The sequence below is a fragment of the Rhinolophus sinicus genome, chromosome 15, assembly GCF_057876585.1.
Source record: "Rhinolophus sinicus isolate RSI-liver-muscle chromosome 15, RSI-T2T, whole genome shotgun sequence".
Lineage (NCBI taxonomy): Eukaryota > Metazoa > Chordata > Mammalia > Chiroptera > Rhinolophidae > Rhinolophus > Rhinolophus sinicus.
The window spans coordinates 23,272,269-23,291,295 of NC_142515.1; the positions used below are offsets into that span (position 1 = coordinate 23,272,269).

Sequence of the window (19,027 nt, forward strand, 5' to 3'; positions counted from 1 at the left end):
TGGAGGATGGGGATGGGGGGATGAGGGGGAAGGTAGGGATCAGGAGGGCTGGGGGAGGGAGAGAAGTGGAATCTGAATACCCTGTGCTACTTCCCAGCTGAGTTACCTCAAACAATCCACTTGACCTGTCTGAGGCTCAATTTGCTAGCTGCAAATTGGACTATAAAGACTGTTTGCCTACCTACAGGGAGGATCATGGAAGAGCCTACGGTGACAGGCCAAGAGCTTTATAAAGTTCAGTCATATTCATCTGCTGGAGGCGAGGCTAGGCATGCTGAAACCTTCTGGGCTCTGCTTAAACTGTAGTTGCACCCTGCTCCCCAGTCTAGGCTGGGGTCCAGCTTGGGGGGTCTATGTTGCCTAGAACCACTTTTGTGGCCTCCTTGTTTCTGGCCTTCATCCATCCCATCCTGACAAATCCTGACTTTTTTCTTTCCTGTTTATAAAGCCTTATCCACCCGCATGGCCTCTTCAGCCTCCCAAGAAAGAGCCCTGAGAGGAAAGCGCCTATAGAATTCTTTCCATGTTCACAGGCACAAACCCAGGCCCACAGTGGGTTAGAAGCGTAAGGTGGGGAGGAGCGGGGGGGGGGGGGGGGGAAGGGACTTGAACTTGGCTCTTCTGAGTCCCTTCTCCCATGCTGGTGCCCGAGGGTCACTGAGAGACCGCTAGGATGGGCGCCCGGGCTGGGAAGCGCACCCAGAACTCCGGGTAGGCGGAGGCGCACCAGACAAGGCCTGTGCTTCCCCCCGCCCGCCAGCAGTAGGCGCTGTGGCGGAGGTGCCCGAAGTACCAGAGCATTAACTTAAGAGTAGCTCACGCTAATATCCCTGGCTGTGTGGAAACAGCGTTTTATTAAATGCTTCACACAGATTTGGTATAATAAAGATGAATATATTATATCCTTTGCCTCCCCCAGAGTGAGACAATAATAAGAGAGGGAAGAAAAACAATAAAGTGAAACATAAATACAATGTAATGGGACTTGTGTCGAGGGACGCGTGGCCTGTCGGGGCTACCACAGGGCGACTTTACAGCGGGAGCTAGGGATGGGGTCGCCCGGGGAGCCGGATTCCAGCCCCTCCCGGCCCGGCCATGGGATCCCAGGCCCTGTCTCCAGCCTGCCCAACCTTGCACCCCGACAGCCAGTCCCTTCTCTGCAGCTAGGAGGACTCTACCTTAGAGGCACTCCGGGAAAGTGTAAACGCGGGGGAGGGTCATCTGACCATACCTCTGCCCTGGGTAGGGCCATGCGCATTCTCCCCCTCCGTAGGCCCCACAGGCCTGACAGACTCATGAGCGGATGGACAGACTCGAAGGAGGTAAAAATCGGGGAGCGATGGCTTCTACGTTGAGAAAGGTTGCCCACCTGGTCCAACCCCCGGGGCTCTCCCATAACACGCCGGAAGTCCCTCATTTGGGTCTCATTTCCATCCTTCTCTGGGAGGCACCAAAATCGTTTACCTGAAAATAAGAATTTCAAAGCTTTCCCAGCACGAAAAAAGGGGAAACCTCGGAGGTTCAGCACCACCCCTCCCGGTTTAGGTCTCGGCCACCGCCGGCTAGGGCTCTATTCACCAGTCCAGGGCGAGACTGTATGGCTTAAACGCAAGAGCGCCTCGGAGCAGGATCTGGGTCAGAACCCCACCTGTGGCGCTGACCAGTGCGTCGCGATCTTAACCTCAGTTTCTGTTAGGTAAAACGGAGATCTGGTCAGGATTGGAGAGAAGGTTTTCTAACACCTGGCAGCCCGTCAACTGTAAAAAAGAAAAATAAAAAGCAGCTACTAGCTGCTCCCCGAAATATTCGTTAAAATAAATGGCCATTTCAAACCTACAATTCCCACGAATCTCACTTCCTCTTTAGGCCCCAAAGCAGGCAACCCCTTTCCGAAACAAATGAAAAGACTTAGTCTCTCATCACTCTCCCTAAATCTCCTGACTTTTACTCCCATCGAGGGTCAGAAAGATTAAGAGACTTACCCAAGATCACACAGCCCACCGATGGCGGGGCCATCTGAAGTCAAGGTGCCATTAGCCCATCTCATCTGCCTCTTCCGAGTCACCCGAGCCGCCCTGTGGTGAAAGCTGTTCGAAATTTAGCCACGAACCCAGAGCCCCAGCTGAGGCCTCAAGAGGGGCTTACTCTGCCCCCAGGGGCCAGGGGCTGCGGCAGACAGCACTTACCAAACGAAGAAAAACGAATGAGAAAGAACGTGTAGAGGAGGAAAGAAGATAAGAAGAAGGAGGAGGCAGTGGACAAACAGGAAGATTCTTGGAGGCAGGTGGGAGGGCGGCGCGGGGGAGAGGCACGAGAGCTGCCTTCAGCGGGGCTTCTGGTCTGGCTGCCTGGGACACTGGTGAGGACCAGGCTGGGTCCCTGTCTGCGCCAGCCCCGGGAGGGCCAGCGGAGCCAGTGCGAGGGTGTCCGCCAAAGTTCACCACATAAGGGCAGCGAGGCTGCTTGGAGAAAGGTGCGGGCTGTTGAAAAGAGGGTGGGTCGACCTAATGGAAGTGAAGGAACTTGGGGAAGAGCTGGAGGAAATAAGCAGCAGGGGATGTGAAAGGGAAGAAACACGATCCCTCAAGATCAGGAATCCAGGTACACGCCGGAAATGGAAAAGTCAAAGGGAACTGGTTCCACTCAAACGAAGTAAGGCTGCGAGTGTTATACACTTAGCCTCTGTCCAGGCCCAGTAACCTGAGGCTCCATTCCTTGCCCTGGTGAGCGCAGGGCCGGGACGCTCACCAGCGGCTGACACAGCCAGAACTGGGTTCGCTGGTCCCGGAGATGCGGAGATGCGGAGATGCGGAAGCAGAGGCTGGGAACTTGGGGGTCCAGAGTGGGTGGAGGGTCCTGCGACTTCCCCAGAACTTCACTTCGATCGCAAGGAAAACCCGGGCCCGGGCGAAGCAGCCCCACGGCATCCGGGCTCTGAGCACAGGCCTGAGCCTGCCTTCTCCACTTTGCTCAAAGCCACACTGCCCACATTCTCTGTGCGGTTAGGCACTGGGGCAGTTGGTTCCTGCAAGTCGGACCCCCACCCCACCCCCGCCCCCGCCCCTGACCCAGCACGTCCCTTAGTCTGGTCTTGGTCCCGCTGCCTGTCTTCTCTTGCTGGGGGTCTTGAGAGCGGCTTAGCTGGGACAGCACTGCCCAGCAGGTGGCTCTCTGACCAGTGGGGCCCCAAAGGTTCCGGGACCAGGGAGTCTTGTGGCACTTGGCCCAGGCAGAATCCAGGATACCAGCGAGCAGGGTGGTCTTCTATCCTGGCTCCCCTCCTCAAGCGTGTTAGTGACACCCCCCCCCAGCTGGAACACGAGGGACGGTGTGGGCGGCAGTGCTAATGCAATGAGCCCCCGCATCGCTGCTGAATTATTCAAGTGCAGTTTATTATGAGAAGCCTGACTCAGGCCTTTCCTGTCCCCGGCTAGTGGGGCTGGCCTGCTCCTCTGTCTCTCTCCTCTCTCCCTTCTTGGGTCCCTCTGCATATTCACCTGGTCTAGCCTAGGCCCCTCGCTGCCCACTCTGAAGCCTGGGGCCCTCCCATAGGCAATGAGACCTCTGTGCAATGGCTGGCACTTACCAATAACAGCAGTTGTGCTCAGACCCAGGAGTTCCTGGGCCAAATAGGTTAGTAAGGGAAAGAGAGGGTCAAGCTGTTGGAGCTTCTGAGAGCAGCAAGGAGAATGGAAACCCCATTGTAGGTCCAGGAGTAGCAAGGACTGGAGGTGTAGCCTCATCCCAACTCCCTGACCCCTGCAGCCCCAAACAGCCCTCCCAGGAGCCCGCCAGCACCTGCCTCTGGCTGCAGATGTGATGGGGGGTGTGCACAAGGGACCAGGGATTTCACCCCATCCCAGCAGCTTGCTGCCCAGGTGAGAGAGGTTGGAAATATGGGAGCACTCTCTTTCTCCCTCTGGGCTGGCACTTCCAGCGTCCTGCTTGGCTGTCCCCCTTGCCTGGAGAGTGGTCCCCACTTCTGTACCTACCCAATGCTCCTGATTTTTCAAGGCTTAACTCAAATGCCACCTCCACTAGGACACAACCAGACTTCACACACACACACACACACACACACACACACACACACTTATCTTTACCCTCTTTACAGTCTCCTGGGCTACGGGGGGGGGGTGGGGGTGGGGGGGGGGTGTCTGTTTCCTGCCACTCCTTCCTGCTCATCACCCTTCATCTTCTGTCTGTTCTTCCTCTCTGCTTCTGGGCCCAAAACATGATAGGCACTCAATTCTGTTTTGAGGGAGAGAGGGAGGGAGGGAGGAAGGGAGGGAGGGAGGGAAGTAACACCCTCCATTCCTGAGTTAGTCCATACCACAGCTGGGTCCAGAACCCAGGAGCCACCCCATGACATGGCCAAAAAGTATTAAAGAATGAGGTTTCTATACCCCTCTGTGTGTGTTAGAGCAGCAGGGGTGCCTCACACATCTGCACACAGCTGGCAGAACAATGTACCTACCCTCCCCTCACACTCCTGGTCCTCTCTCTGGGGCACAGACTGAGGTCCCTGCCTGCCTCTCTTTTTTCTTTTTTTTATTCATTTAACAAATGCATGAGGAAACTTTGGTATATGCCAGGCTGGCACAGGGCATGGAGAGGAGATTCAGGTCCCTTCCTCCCCAAGTTCACAGCCAGGTGGAGAGGCAGAAGGGCAGAGAGACAAACCAGCCGGTCCCCGGCAATCTGATGTGACATCAAGGAGGTGTGTGCTAAGGAGCACAGAGAAGCTGAACAGAGAAGGGAAGGTTTCTCCAAATGAGTTGAGCACTAAAAACAGAGGAAGAGGTGCCAGGAAGGGAAGTGACAGAAACCCTTCCTGCCTCAGGATGAGAGGAGCAAAGGCTTGGGACCAAAAAAGAGGGCTGTTCTGGAGGCTGCAGAATATGGTCACCTGGGCCTTGAGCGCTTCCTGGGAACGGTCTCGTCCCCTCTTTCTCTGTCTCTGTCACTCCGTGGTCTGTCTATGTCCCCCACACTTCAAAAAGGCAGTCAATCCCCCTCTGTAGGACTGAAGTGCCTGAAAGAGGTTGGCTCTTATGGTGGGGCCACCCTGTCACGAGGCTCTAAAGGAGTTCAGATCACAAAACAAGTAGGGAGGGAAGAAGCAGGGAGGGGTGCTCTCCAAAGGAGTGCCCTGGCATAGATTCTGCCCCCACTTCTCTTTGCCAGATGAGGTCTTGAGAGCTGGGACTGACCAGAGAAAACAGGGCAGGTCCAGAAGCAGGCTTGCAGCCCAGCCTGAATTGCAGAGCAACTGGCTCCCTACTCCCCAGGCCTTTGAGGAGGCAGCTTTCCTCCCTTTTCCCCTTCTCCTTCCCTTACCGGCCTACTTCTGACCTTAACCTTTTTCTGAATCTCCAACCCCTTTTGAGAATCCAATGTTATGTGATATTGTCCCTGGGAAAAAATGTGCCTACTTGGGCTCACATACATAATTTTACACAATTCCAGGATCTGCAGAGCCCCTGAAGCCCATTCAAAGAGACCTTGGGGGCCTCGGGTTAAGAACCCCATTGTTCTAGGACTATGACTTGAGTCAGAAAAACCAGTCCTCAAATCCTAGTGACACAAAACCAGCTGTGTGACTTTGGGTGGGTTACTTAACTTCTCTGGGCCTCATTTTCCGTATATGTAAAATCGGGGTAATAGCAGTAGCTACCTCAGAGGGTTGTAATATGTGAAATGAATAAAACTCTTAGCCTGAAGCCAGCACACACAGTAAGGACTTATGGTGTTTATTGTCATGGTTATTGTTGTTGTTACTGCAGATGGTGGCCCAGGGCAGAATATAAAAACCAAGTGGGCAGTCCCAGTTCAGCCAGGATGGCAGGAGGCAATCTATCGGAGTCTACTTCTATAGCAGAAGAAACACTCTGAATTCTACAAGGAGAGAGAGTAGTAGGTCCCCAGGGGACAGAAATGATCCCAATTGGTGGTCAAGTTAACTCATTTCAAGCGGTGTCAGAACCTTTTTTCTGAGGGACGCTCTAGCCTGAGGGCCAACACTGGTGCTTACACAAATAATCTGGAAACGAATGGGGCTACCAAAACAATCTGGATTAAAGCGATGGAGCCTTTGGGGGTTGACTTGAATTATTCTCCTGTGCTAAGAAACAACTCATTTAGTTTGGCTCTGTAGGGTCCCCTTATCCTGACAATTCATGCAATGCTCTTTCCTTCCTCTTTGAAATATTCACTAAACTAGGGGGAAAACAAATTTTTGGCAAAATAATCCCTTCCCCTTCTACTGGAGATGGAATAAGACTGGACTCTGGCGGTATAGGCAGCAAGCACAAATTCAGGAGTCAGGATACAGTATAGATCAGGCTCTGAAGACAGACATTCCCTCCGTGGAGCAGACTCAAGGAATAAGCTACTTCCAGCTTCAGGGGAGATGACACTGGCTCAGCTGACTGGGGATTAGGGACCCTGCAATGTCTTCCTAACCCGGTATGGGATCCCAGGAAGGGGGTTGGGCAGAAAGTTAGATTCTGGAGAGCAACAGCAGAGTTCCTTTCCACCAACCCCCACCCCATTGCCCCTGAATTACTCAGTCTTCCAATTTTCACAACCTCCAAAACTCCTGAGGGGGGCCAGTCAAGAACCAAGCCTTTCCCCTTGCCTGGTCAGCGAGGGTGGATGGAATCTGGGGATAGAATCCCCAGATCAAGGTCCCTGCCCTCAAGGACCGCCCAGTTTGTCTGGCAGGAGGGGGAGTCAGTCTGACTGAAAACCCAGAACACAACTCCTTACTTTGCAGGAGGGGTATGGGCAGCTGGTGGATTTGAGCTCCCAGGAATTCTGAAGATCCCCGCCATCCACATACTAGGGTTTGAGTTGGGGAAACTGCAAGGTACAGAAAAGGCCCATGGAGAAATTGGGCTGGTTTTTGAAGATAGCCTGGATGAGGCGATGGAGACAGGTTACCCTAAACAACAAAATGGGGGTGGCACCACCGGGTGCCCCCTGAACCTCTAGCTGTGCAGGTCTGAGCTATTTGGCTCAGGAGTTCAACCAATTAGGCCAAAACACAAAGCCTCAGGACTGACCCGTAGGTACTATTGGCCAGGGTGGGAATAAGAGGTTTGGCAACAGTAGGTGGAAGAGGTAACATAGCAGAAGATTTTGGAATGTTCTGTACACTTTGACATGATGTGGCTGAAGACTAAAGGTCCCAGGAAACAGGGCCCCAGCAAAATAATTCTGTGCTCCTGCCCCCCTGCTCCCAATGACATTCCTCATCTTCCTGGCAGCCTCACAGCAACCCTAAACTTCTCTGGTCCTGAGGGACTGGGAGATGGGCAGTAGGAGGGTTGTCCTTCTGATCCTGTCCTACAGGCCAGCATCAGGTGTGAAGACAGGAACAGACAAAAAGAATGGGGGGTGGGTATGGGAGGAAGCCCCTCCCAAGATAGGGACCCAAGAGTCAACTTCCCTGATCTATAGGGGCCTCCTCTGATAGCAGGGGGTATGTGGCTTGCCTGAGGCTCTGGGTCAGGGCTTTGGGGGTTATGACAGGGAAAGGCTGTGGACCAGAGGCTGAGGCAAGATCCTGAGAGCAGGAAGTGAGAGGAGAGGGCAGACCCTAAATGGTCCCAGAGCTTCCAAACCAGCAGGGTCCTGCTCCCTGGCGCCCTCTCCCTCAGGTCCCTCTCCACCATCTCCAGGCTCAGACTCCACAATTATTAGGCCCAGCATCACCTCCTGGCTCCCAGAACAGCTGATGCACTAAAGACAGGCCTGCCTTGGGGATGTTTCTGCAGCTCTGGGGGAACTGAGAATTCCGTTCTCACCATTCCGGTCTCTGAGCACCTTTCCTGTCCCCAAAATGCAAGACAAAGATGAGGAAGAGGGTAAGTAGCTCTTCCCAACACTCCCAAGTAGGCCTGGGGCAGGCGCTGGGGTTCCCAAACAACAATCCTTTCTCCTTACACTGTCCCTTTTACTCTGGAGAGCTGCGAGCCATGCTCCAAACAAATAACTACATAAAAGGGAGATAAAGCAATAGATCTCTGGTGCACTGCGACCCCTATGCTGGAGGCATCCAGGAAGAGAACCTGTCCCCTGCCCCACAGCCCAGCGTGGCTTGTCCCCTTTCTGGGGCAGGTATGGGGAGCAAAAAGCCCAAAAGGTCCTATTCTTCCCATGCCAATCTCTGGACTGGGCCACCGTCCTCCACACTGGCCTCTCTGGGCCCTTCTCTAGACGAAGCAGGGTTGCTGGATGGCACTGGCTGCCCAGGAGTTTACAAACAAAGCCAGAGAAAGGGCTGGGGCTGTGTGTGGGGGAAGAAAGCAGTTCTTCCTCCCTTGGCTCCAACACCCTTTTCTTCCCCTCCTTTCTCCAGGGGCAGAGGTAGAAAATTAGGGTGGTGGGGCCAGAGGCCCCATACAAACCAGATGAGCCAAGCAAGAGAGAAAAGAGCCTGGGGGCACAGCCCCCTTGGGTGCCTCAGGGAAATGAAAGATATAGGTAAGGTATCAAACATGCCTAAATACCCACAGGTTCACATCTGTTTACATAAATATACACACGAAGAACCACACACAAATATACATATTCAAAAACAAACACATTCCAATGCCCATGCACACAAATGCTTCCCTGATGTCAGTCCAGGCCATAGGGTTCCCAGCCTCTAGTCTGACTCTAACCCCGTCCTCTCTGCGGGTTCCTGAGAGCGAAGCCCCAGCCACGGCCCGCCCCCTCCGGGCCCCCGCCCCGCATCCGGAACAGCTGGAGTCGGCCGGGCGGTGCACTCAAGCCCCGCGCTGGGCTGGGCGGGGCCGCCAGCGGGGCCCCGGCCGGGGCCCGGCAGAGCGCAGCGGGGAGGCCCGGAGCCGACCCCGTTAGCCCCTGCACCCGGCCCGGCTGCCGGTCGGACGCCGGTCCCCAGGCGGGCGGTGGCCCCAGCCGGCCTCTAGAGCCTTGATCCGAGGTAAGTGTGCAAGATTGCCGGGGGAGGTAAGGCTGTCTCTTTGGGCTCAGGCCCGGGGAGAGGTGCCTAGAGTCACCACCGACTCCCCCATCCGTCTCTCGGCTGGGGAAGGCTGAGTCCTCTGGCTACCTCCCCAACCCGTGGAGTCCCCCACTCCTGTGTCCCGTATCGCCTCGCGCAGGGCTGTAGAACCCGTTCAGACCTCCTGATATCCTTTCCCCAGGCGCGTGGCCCAAGGCCGCGCGTGAGGGGCAAGAGAATCTAGGGGTAGGGGCGCTGGGTCCTTGATCACAGCTTGGCAAAGTCCGCGCTGGGCGGCGGCGGGGCCCACCCAGGCTCCTGGTCTTACCTGGCCCGCTGAGCGGCCGCGAACCTCCCCGGCTGGCTCTAGCCGTCCTTCTCGGACACCAAAATCCCTGGTCGGAGAGCCTGAGACTTGCGGGCCAGCGCTGCCACCGCAGCCAGGCCGACCGGAGGCGGGTGCGCCGGGAGCGCGGCTCGCAGTTTGGGGTGGGGGCGGCGGCTTTTCAGTCGTCGGAGGTTGGGGTGCAATAAAGGCGCAGCTAATGTAATTTACAAACAGCTCGGGCCGAGCGGGGCGCAGCGCCCGGACTGACAGGCGCATTAGGCAGGCTAATTCCAGCCGGCTCCTCCTACCCCCGGCCCGCTAATTAATGAGCTTCCCAACTTAGAGCCGCCTGCATTGGACAGACAGAGAGTGAAAGAGAGGGAGAGGGAGAGAGAAGGAGAGAGACGGGGGGAGCAGAGAAGGGAGAGGGAGGGAGAGAGAGAACAGGCGGGGGAAGAACAGAGAGAAAGGAGAGAGAAGAGAGAGAAAGACAGGGAGGAGAGAGAGAGAGATAGAGAGAGAGAAAGAGAGAGAGAGAGAAAGAGAGAGAGAGAGAGAGAGAGAGAGAGAGAGAGAGAGAGAGAGAGAGAGAGAAGTGCTGCTGCAGATAATTGATTACTCCTCGATCAAGGCTAACTTGTTAGCAATAGTCAATTGCCCCATCTCTCCGCCTCCCCTCGCAGTACGGGATCGGCGCCCTCGCTTCGGCTCTTCCAACTGCCGCCGCCAGGACCCGGGGCCAGGAGCCGCCGCGGAGCCACCTGACACCTTTAAATAGCACCGGGGCTGGCGAAACTGGAGCCCCGCGCGGCGCGCCCCGGCTCGGGCCCCGGATTGCTGGAAGCCCCGGCGGCGGCAGCGCCCGCGTCAGCGCCCTCTTCCCGGGGCCCCGTGCGGTTCTGCTTGCCTCTGCCGCTGCGCTAATCGGCCCTGCGCCCGGCCCGCGCCCTGCCCGGCGCGGCCTCCTTCCGGCCCGCAGCTGCCACCCGCCCGCGCCGCCCGGCGCCCGAGCTGCCCGCGGGCTGGGTCCCCGCGGCCCGAGCCGCCCCGGCCGGGCCCCCAAACGAGGCCGAGATGACTTCCAAGGAGGACGGCAAGGCGGCGCCGGGGGAGGAGAGGCGGCGCAGCCCGCTGGACCACCTGCCACCGCCCGCCAACTCCAACAAGCCGCTGACGCCATTCAGTATCGAGGACATCCTCAACAAGCCGTCTGTGCGGAGAAGTTACTCGCTGTGCGGGGCGGCGCACCTGCTGGCGGCCGCGGACAAGCACGCGCCGGGCGGCTTGCCCCTGGCGGGCCGCGCGCTGCTCTCGCAGACCTCGCCGCTGTGTGCGCTTGAGGAGCTGGCCAGCAAGACCTTTAAGGGTCTGGAGGTCAGCGTCCTGCAGGCAGCCGAAGGTAGGTGCCGCCGTTGGGGTTCCCCTGCGCCAAGCACCCAGAGCCCCGCTTCGTATGCCCAATGCTCTTCGCGCCCTGTGCCTCTGTCTGCCTCCTCCCCTACCGGCGGTCAGGGCCCTCCAGCCCAAGCCGCTGCCGCTGGGAGTGAAGATGGGTGGGACGGGACCCAAACCCGATTTTCTAGGGACCTCGGGGTAGGCCAGGGTGACTGGAGAGGGGTGGCGGGAACCCAAGCTCTCTGCAGTCTGCCTGCCCTACCTGGCTCCCTCCTGTTCCCAGTGGCCTGGAAACTCTTAGCCCTGTTCCTGGGGTGGGAAATGGAGAGCCTTTTGCTGGGAACTTTTGGGTAAGGGTAGAGTTGGGGTGATTGGGAAGAGGTGGAGTACCAACATTGACACCGAAGTCAGGGTGTCCCTGTCTGGCTCCCTTCCTCTCTAGCAACCTTGAGTTTTTCAAACCAACTCTTAGGTGGGGGACAGAAACCAAAACAAATTTTCCTAGGGACTTCCGGGATACAAGATACCGGGGAAGGGGTTTGCCATAGCAGAGGCTTGCTTTAGTCTGGAAAGTGGAATCAAATCTGAGGAGGAAACAAGGGCAGACCGTAGGCCGGATGGGCCTGGGTGAGGTGACTGAGAGCCAGGGTGGGGTCTCTTCTCCCCTGGCGCAAGCCTATACTATGGTTTCCTCACAGGCCGCGACGGGATGACCATCTTTGGGCAGCGACAGACCCCAAAGAAGCGGCGAAAGTCGCGCACGGCCTTCACCAACCACCAGATCTACGAGTTGGAGAAGCGCTTCCTCTACCAGAAGTACCTGTCCCCTGCTGATCGCGACCAAATCGCGCAGCAGCTGGGCCTCACCAACGCTCAGGTCATCACCTGGTTTCAGAATCGGCGCGCCAAGCTCAAGCGGGACCTGGAGGAGATGAAGGCCGACGTGGAATCCGCCAAGAAACTGGGCCCCAGCGGGCAGATGGACATCGTGGCGCTGGCCGAACTGGAGCAGAACTCGGAAGCCACGGGCGGCGGTGGTGGCGGCTGCGGCAGGGCCAAGTCGAGGCCTGGCTCTCCGGCACTCCCCCCAGGCGCCCCGCAGGCCCCGGGCGCTGGGCCCCTGCAGCTCTCCCCCGCCTCCCCGCTCACGGACCAGCCAGCCAGCAGCCAGGACTGCTCGGAGGACGAGGAAGACGAAGAGATCGACGTGGACGATTGAGCGGCACTGGGATCTTCTGCTGCCCGGGGACCCTGGAGCCCGTAGGCCCACCGCCTTCCGATCGAACCGCCGAGGGGAGCTGGGACCTCCTCTACAACTCCCGCCTTCTCCCCTGTCCCTAGCCCGGACTCGGCTCCTAGTAGCCGCCTCTTCCCTCTCGAAGCAATAAACCCGGGCTGGCCGGCCGGGCCGGCCGCCGTGCGCGGCCTCCGCCGCCCCGGGAGCCCTCGCCGTGCAATTCTGTATGGCTTCTGTATAAATATTTAAACCTATATAGCGGGTTCTTCCCACTGCAGCCTGACTTTTTTCTTTTTTATTTTTTAAAATCTCGGAAATTTTCATGTTTTCAAAGCTCTTAGGCTGTCGGGTTTGCTGAGAGTGAGGCAGAATTGAGGGTAACGGACACTGAACCCCGCGGTCTGGAGGAGGGGGCCGCCCTGATTGTTTTGATTTTTCTCTGCATGTGGCGAATGCACCGGCCCTCTCCCTCCTCACCTCCCTAGGCCTATTGCAGTTGATTTCTTTTATTTCCTTCTGCCTTCACCCCCCCCCCCCGCGTGGGAAGGGGCTGAGGTGGGCAGCTGGGTCCTGACTTGCAAGTTTCAAAAGGATCTCTTCTTCCCCTAGCGAGAGAAGTCTGTTTTCGATGCCATTTCTGCCTCCCAATACCCCCTAACGCTATTTTAAAGATTCCTCCCCACCCTGTCTCGGTTTTCTTGGACTGACTGCTGGGGTCCGGGTCTTAGGGACTAAGCAGGGGAAAATCTAACCAACCAACGAAAAAGGAACCCAAAGCCCTAGAATTATTTTTTACTCTTTTTAGAATTTTTTTGCATGTGTCAGAGACTGAGAGGCCAACCTAAGCCCTCACCCCACCTCCTCCACAGCTCTGGGTCTGTCTTGCAGTCTCCAACGCCCTGCTCCTAGCTCGACTTGGCCAGAGAAGGTTGGCCGAATGAGGGTGGGTCCCGCGTGCCCCTTCCCTGCTCCTGCCCTGCCTTCTCCTCCCCGGACTGTACCCAAGGCCTCTTTCTCCGATAAATAAAGTCTTTGCCATTTTACTAGAAGCGGCGGTGACCATGTCTGAATGAGTGGGCCCTATTCAGGGAAGCCGCGGCAGGTTCGGTGTCTCCCGGCTGCAAGTCACCGGCTGCCCTGGCCTTGGAGATTTGGAGGAGTTTCAGGGCAGGGGTGAGAATGAGAGGGGAGGGGGGTAGTAGTGGGAGGAGGCTCTTCTTGCCCACAAACACGCGGCAGTCTCCAAATAGGGTGGGGATGGCTAGAGAAGCCGGCTTCGTCAGGTCCGGGTAAAAAGTGAGGCGTGCACTGCTGGGCGCAAATGCGTGCGTATGGTGGGAGCGCCACGGGTGCAAAATTAATTTGTGTGGGACAAAGTGTGGAGGGGGACTTGCGGTACTGTTGGTGCATCCCACCCGGGACCCAAAGGCATTATCCTGGACTCCCTGGGACATGGCTAAGCCTCCGGTATATGGCAGGTATAGCTTAGCGGGACAGCCGGGTGGAGCCTAAGGGCTCCCGAGTTTCGGTTCTGCAGGAGGGCCTCACCCTTCGGGAGAGAGAAAAAGGCACCAAGGCACCAAGGGCAGGCTGAACTGGGCACACAGGCACGGGGAGATGTGAGCCCGAAGTGTCTGAGAGTTTGGGGTGAATTTCTGGTGAGATTCACAAATTCTGGGCTCTGAACGGTGCTAGGGGCAGAGATATCAATCTCCCAAGGACTCTCTGGGGTCCCTGCGCCATGAGGGGGGCAGGGGCAGGGACAGGGATATAAGCTGCTTTCACTTTTCCGGACTGAGCGGGTTTTCTCCCTGGGCTTTTGTTGTCGCTGGGCTGGCGAGTGGCTGCTGTCACCAGAGGAGGGTCCCGCCTCCAGGCCGCTCAGCTCTCTTTTCTCCGCAAAATTGATGTGAGAAATACGCATCTGTTCTCGGGAAGGCGATGGGGCCCCGGGGCCTGAGTCAGGAACCTACGTGTCCAGGAGGAAACTGAGAGACAGAAACACAGAAAAAGAGCACAGAAAGACACTCCAAAAGCTGACTGAGAAAGTGGAAAGTAACAGTGGGGAGAAAGGGGGGGGGGAGAGAGAGAGAGAGAGAGAGAGAGAGAGAGAGAGAGAGAGAGAGAGAGAGAGAGAGAGAAAAGAGAAAACAGGAAGAGGGGAAAGAAAAGAGGGGAGAGAACGAAAAGGAAAGAGGCGGCGGGCAGCCGGGCCGGCGTGCGGCCGGTTCCTCCCGGGCGACATAAATCGCCCTTTCTTAGGATGGATGGGTCTGTAATTCGGAGCGCGGACCATGAAGGCCGGGACGAATGGACCCGGGCGGCCGCTGACAGGCGACAATAGCCGGGCCCAGCCCCCCGCGGCTCCGGGTGCGGGCGCGGCCACGGCCCTCCGCAGCCCAGAGCGCGCCGGCGCTGGCGACCATATGGTTTTTGAATTTTCTTCACAATTTGTAGACAATTTGATGGATTAGGTCCCCGCGCGCGCCTCCCCGGCACAAAGGCGGCGCAGGGACCGCGGCACGGCGGTCACCCGGGCATCTGCGCCCGCCGTGCGCAACACCCCCCCCCCCCCCGCGCCCGGCCCCCGCCCCGCGCCTGGAGCCCCAGGCCGCCCGCCCAACAAGCCCATGAATCCCAATGAAGCGGCCCTGGCACCTCCGGCCGCTCCTAGCTTCGCCGCCCGGGGCCCGGCCCTGCTGGGTCCCTTCCGGCTGGGGGCTGCGGCCTCAGGGCTGAGCCCACCCGAGCTGCGGCGCCCGCGGGGCGCGCAGCTAAGCAGGCGCATCGGGGCTGAGGAGAAACGGGGCCATTTATCCGCCCGTCTAGTTAAAGCGGGTTATTTGTTTGCTTCTCCGGCCTCCCTCCCTCCTCTCCCCTCCCCCTTCCCTCCTCCCCCTCCTCCCCTTCTGCCTTTTATTCTTTTGTCTCTAAATGGATTTAATGAGCCTGAAAAACATGACAATTGAATATAACCAAGAAATAAAAAAATAACGAGGGAGGAAGGAAGGAGGGAAAGAAAGAAGGAAGGATAAGGATTAATAAAATAAAGGGAAAGATCCATTCAATTTAGCAAATGTTTATTGTGCGTCTTCTGGGCACCAGGCTGAGCTGTGGGCTGGGGAAATGGAAACGAATCCGATCCAGTTCCTGCCCTCAAGGAGCTCCCAGTCTAGTGGACGAGACCCAACGCTAATAGTAGACCTGGACCCAGGGGCAGGGAAAGCGCATTTGCAGAACTCGGAGAAACAGTTTGGGGCTCCAGGTGGTAGGGGCTTCACAGAGGAGGTGGCATTGGACCCAGGCCTTGAAAGACGAGAAGGAATTCGTTGTTTCTATAGGCCAGAAAAAAGGGCCGGCGGAGGAAGGACAGACCGTCGTCGGAGTGAAAGGGACAGAGGCACACGCCGGAGCCCGGGGTTGAGCCAGAGCCGAGAAGCCCCCGGGAGAGCGCGCCGCGCGCTGTGTCCCCCACACTTTGGGGAACGGATTCGAGCCGCCGAGTCTCTTCGGCTCTGCTGGATTCCATGCCTCCGCCAGGCTATGGGTGGACTTCCAGAGCCCAGCCGACAGCACATGTGGCTGTTGCGGCCCGACTCTGCCCGACCAAGCACCGCAGCGTGGGGCTGGCTAATTTCCTGGCCCCATTGCGCAGGGAGGCAGCGGCGACTTGGGGCAGGCCTGAGGGCTTGACTGTAGGCTGCAGCAAGGGGCTGGAATCCAGGGGTTCTGGGCTCCATCCCACCTTCTCCTCAGCTCTCCTGACTCTGACCGGAGCTGCCCGGGTGCTCGGATGGTCTTGGCCGCGCCTGGGGCTCTACCACCGGGACCTGTGATGTGAAATGGCCTCGAATGCAAGTGCCGGCCCCGAGCCTCTGTGCGGGCGCCTGCCGGGCATGACCGAGGTGGGGCTGGCTGTGTGTGGTGTATGCACCGTCTGTGTGTGCTCCGTGGGAACGGGGATTGTACATTACGTGTCATTCCCCGCCTGTGAGTGTGGGTGTGGGTGGATCGTGTGAGGGGCTGTGGGTCCTGCGCCCATTCTCGAGTAAGGGTCGTTAAGGCTTGGAACCCTCTGGGCCGCCCGCCCTTTGCCCAGACTCACTTCACCGCTTGGGGCCGTTGCAGGCATGTTCTCTAGAACTCGGGCCTCTCTGCAGACCTGCTTTCGGTTCCCGGCTGCCCAGGGGAAGCGGCCCGGCTTTGCCTCTTTCCAGTTGGGTTCGGGGCCTCGGTCGGCTCGCCAAGTTGACTCCAGCAGTTTCTGATCTCCCAGCCTGGGACCCCACAGCGTGCCAACGTGAAGGGCCCCACCGCGCAATTTGGCTGGATCGCTTTCCCTGCTCCGCCTTCCCCAGCCCCGGGGCAGCGGGCGGCGCTGGGTGAGGCCAGGAGGCACAGTTCCTTATTTTACGAGGTGTCGGGCCGGTGTCAGACGCAGCTCCGATAAGTAATACTCCAGTCTGAGGGACCAGAACGTGGTAATTAATCCCAAAGACTTAAGTGTATTTTAGTTCAGGAGAAAAAAAATCACTAATTCAATCGTCCGGAAAATTGAAGTTTGATGCATGAGTCCCCCCTGAAAGGGACGGGCTGGGGCAGCTCGCCTCCCCTCCGCCCCTGCCGGTCGCTGCGGGGACCCCCTCCTACCCACCCTCCTGAGCCTTCAGGTTCAGGGAAGTCCATTCCTCCCGCCCTGCATGTCCCCAGCCACTCGAACCCAGGGGCACCTTGGCTTTGCTCTCTACCCCAATAGCCAACCCCTCTTTCTTGGAGCCCAGAAAGCGGTTTGTGCTGAGAATACAGATGTTCCCCTAATAAACCCACCTGGGAAGGGGCGTAAGGGAGCCTGGGAGGTACCCTAGAGGGTGTGACTAGATAGGGGCCCAGAGTTGACAGGGTCAGGGGCTACAAAAAGGCATGTGGGAGAAGGGACTAGAAACCTGAGTGAACTGGAGTCATGAGAGGCAGCAGGTAGGAGGTTGCTGTTGTAAAGTGGAGACCTGTGTGTGCTGGCTTGGAGGCGGTGTGAGTGGGAGTGGAACTGTGGGTGTGCTGGGTGGTGGTGGTTAGTTTGTGCAACAGTGGTGGTTGAGTTGAGTTGTGTGGGAAATGGGTACATCTCTAGACAGTGCATGTGCATGAATAGAGGTCCCAGGCAGAGGTTGGCATGCCTGGGGCAGCGGAGCGCGTCCTCAAGCTGGTCCACAGGCCGTGTTTCCCAAAGGAGAGGCTCCTAGGACCGGAGCAAAGGAAGATGGGGGTTCCTCAGCCTGATGAATGTATATTAGGGGGAAGAAATACTCTGGAGGGAGGAGAATCCCCACCTGAGTTTCCTCTGGGCCCCATCTCTGCATTCCCAGATCCAGGGCTGCCATCAGCAAGTCAACTTGCTACCAGTCCTGGAAGCGATCTGGGGCTGAGGGTGTGTGTGTGTGGCCAGCTTTGCAGGCATCAACAGGGTGTGTCACTGAGTATGTCAGAGAGTGTGTGCAACTGAGAGACTGGGCACGTGTGGCTGATTGATGGAAATAGAACATGTGCAACTGGGGGTGACTGGGTGTGTGCTGCTGTGTTCCTGTAACCGATTGTTGCAAACTAGTGTGTGCAACTAGGTGTGACTAAGTTTGTGCAATGGAGAGGAAAGGAGTAAAGCTGTCACTGGGGTGGGTGTGACCAGCGGGTGAGTGATGCCCTGGGTGTGTGATGTGTGTAGGGAGCTAGTGTGAGCAGATAACCAGAAAAATGAACACTCGTGTGGAACGGAAACTACAGACAACCAGACTCATAGTTCCAAACAGCTTGACCAAGCTGGCTACTCAAATGTACACTTATGGTGGGTAGGGTGGGGTAAGGGGAGCACATAGCCTGAAGGGAGAGGACTCATGAGAGGAGTGGCAGAAGGTGAGATGGAAAACCTCAGCCCGGGCGTGCGTGTACTCTGACGGCTGCTGAGGCCAGTGAATAAACACTAGGATGGCACAGACTCTGCTTCGTTGAGAACAGTTTGGGTGGAAGGTTGTCCTCTGCTGTCTTGTTGGGTAATGTCAGGCTGCTCTGCCTACCCTCCTACTCAAGTGGATCCCCAGGCTGAACCTTTGTCTCTAGAATAATCCACCCACCTAGCTTTGGCTGCATGAGTACCAGGTCACCCATGAAGGCCCAGCTTCCCCTAGCTCACTGGAGAAGTTCCTCCTCCCTAGGGGTGGGGGTGGGGTTCACCCTGCCCAAACTGGGGAGGGGTCAAATGGCAATATGTACATGAGTGCATGGTAGATGGGTGACGCTGCCTGAAGCGTTGGAAGTGAATGAGTCCTGCCCACTTTGGTACCTGGTTTGTTATGTGAGAATGCGGGCAGGGATTGCTGTGCATTGGTGTGTTCCTGTGAACGTGTGCAGGCTTCCCCATGAAGGGCTGGATGGAGCTAGTTGTTTGTCAGTGGGAGGTGGATGTGATGGGGAAGGAAGATTAGTTACCTGTGAGTATCCTGGGACCTGTGTGAGTTTAGTTATCAGCATGTGTATAGAGAGGTGTGAGATGAATTGTCATCATATCTGGTTCTGGTTGTGACATCTCTATATATGGGATGGAGGCGCTGCTAGCTGGATGTCTACATCCCCACCCCTCCCAAAATTCAGGGGCCCAAGTGAGAAGCAGTGGGTCCAGGTCTCTGTGGAGAGAGACCCAGGTCTGGTAGTTCCCTCAGCCAAGAAATGGAAGCCTTCTGTTCCCCTTCCTTCCTACTCCCCCAGCACAGAGGCTGGGGGGGGGGGAGAGGTGACTCCTTTCATCTCTCAGAAGCTGCTCAAGGTGAAGTGCCTATGTCTCCATAGGGGCTGTCCCCTTTCTCCTGATGTTTGCGACAGGGCATATTGATCCAGCTGCCGGAGGCTTTACTGGGATCATGTGCCCACGTGTAAACGAAGGGTAGGCCCAGCCAATCCACGGCACACACAACACAGGCACATGGTGTCACACAGACATCCCAGAAACAATGCAAACACACACAAAGCGTCCCAGAGTTACACAGACCCACAATGGAGAAGACACCTGGTACACCCCACAGCGACAGACGTGCGGGATGCCCAG

At 57.3% G+C, this 19,027-nt stretch overlaps 1 protein-coding gene and 1 long non-coding RNA gene across 3 annotated transcripts; one reads left to right on the forward strand and one right to left on the reverse strand.

Moving 5' to 3' along the window:
* Nucleotides 1-757: 757 nt before the first annotated feature.
* On the reverse strand, nucleotides 758-2,988 carry LOC109443965 (uncharacterized). Its single transcript, XR_002136764.3, has 3 exons — nucleotides 1,983-2,988; nucleotides 1,649-1,757; nucleotides 758-1,464 (listed from the first exon to the last, which is right to left on the reverse strand). It is a non-coding gene; the product is annotated as an uncharacterized LOC109443965 (long non-coding RNA).
* A 5,760-nt stretch (nucleotides 2,989-8,748) lies between these two features.
* On the forward strand, nucleotides 8,749-12,986 carry LBX1 (ladybird homeobox 1). 2 transcript variants are annotated; one of them, XM_019724945.3, is made up of 3 exons: nucleotides 8,749-8,956; nucleotides 9,989-10,704; nucleotides 11,399-12,986. In XM_019724945.3, exons 2-3 carry the CDS (start codon nucleotides 10,380-10,382, stop codon nucleotides 11,917-11,919), a joined length of 846 nt encoding a protein of 281 aa, XP_019580504.1. In that variant the 5' UTR covers nucleotides 8,749-8,956; nucleotides 9,989-10,379; the 3' UTR covers nucleotides 11,920-12,986. The 2 variants fall into 2 exon arrangements, with proteins under 2 accessions (XP_019580504.1, XP_088648008.1); XM_088791882.1 differs by lacking the exon at nucleotides 8,749-8,956 and having other exon boundaries at nucleotides 9,013-10,704.
* The last annotated feature ends 6,041 nt before the right edge of the window (nucleotides 12,987-19,027 follow it).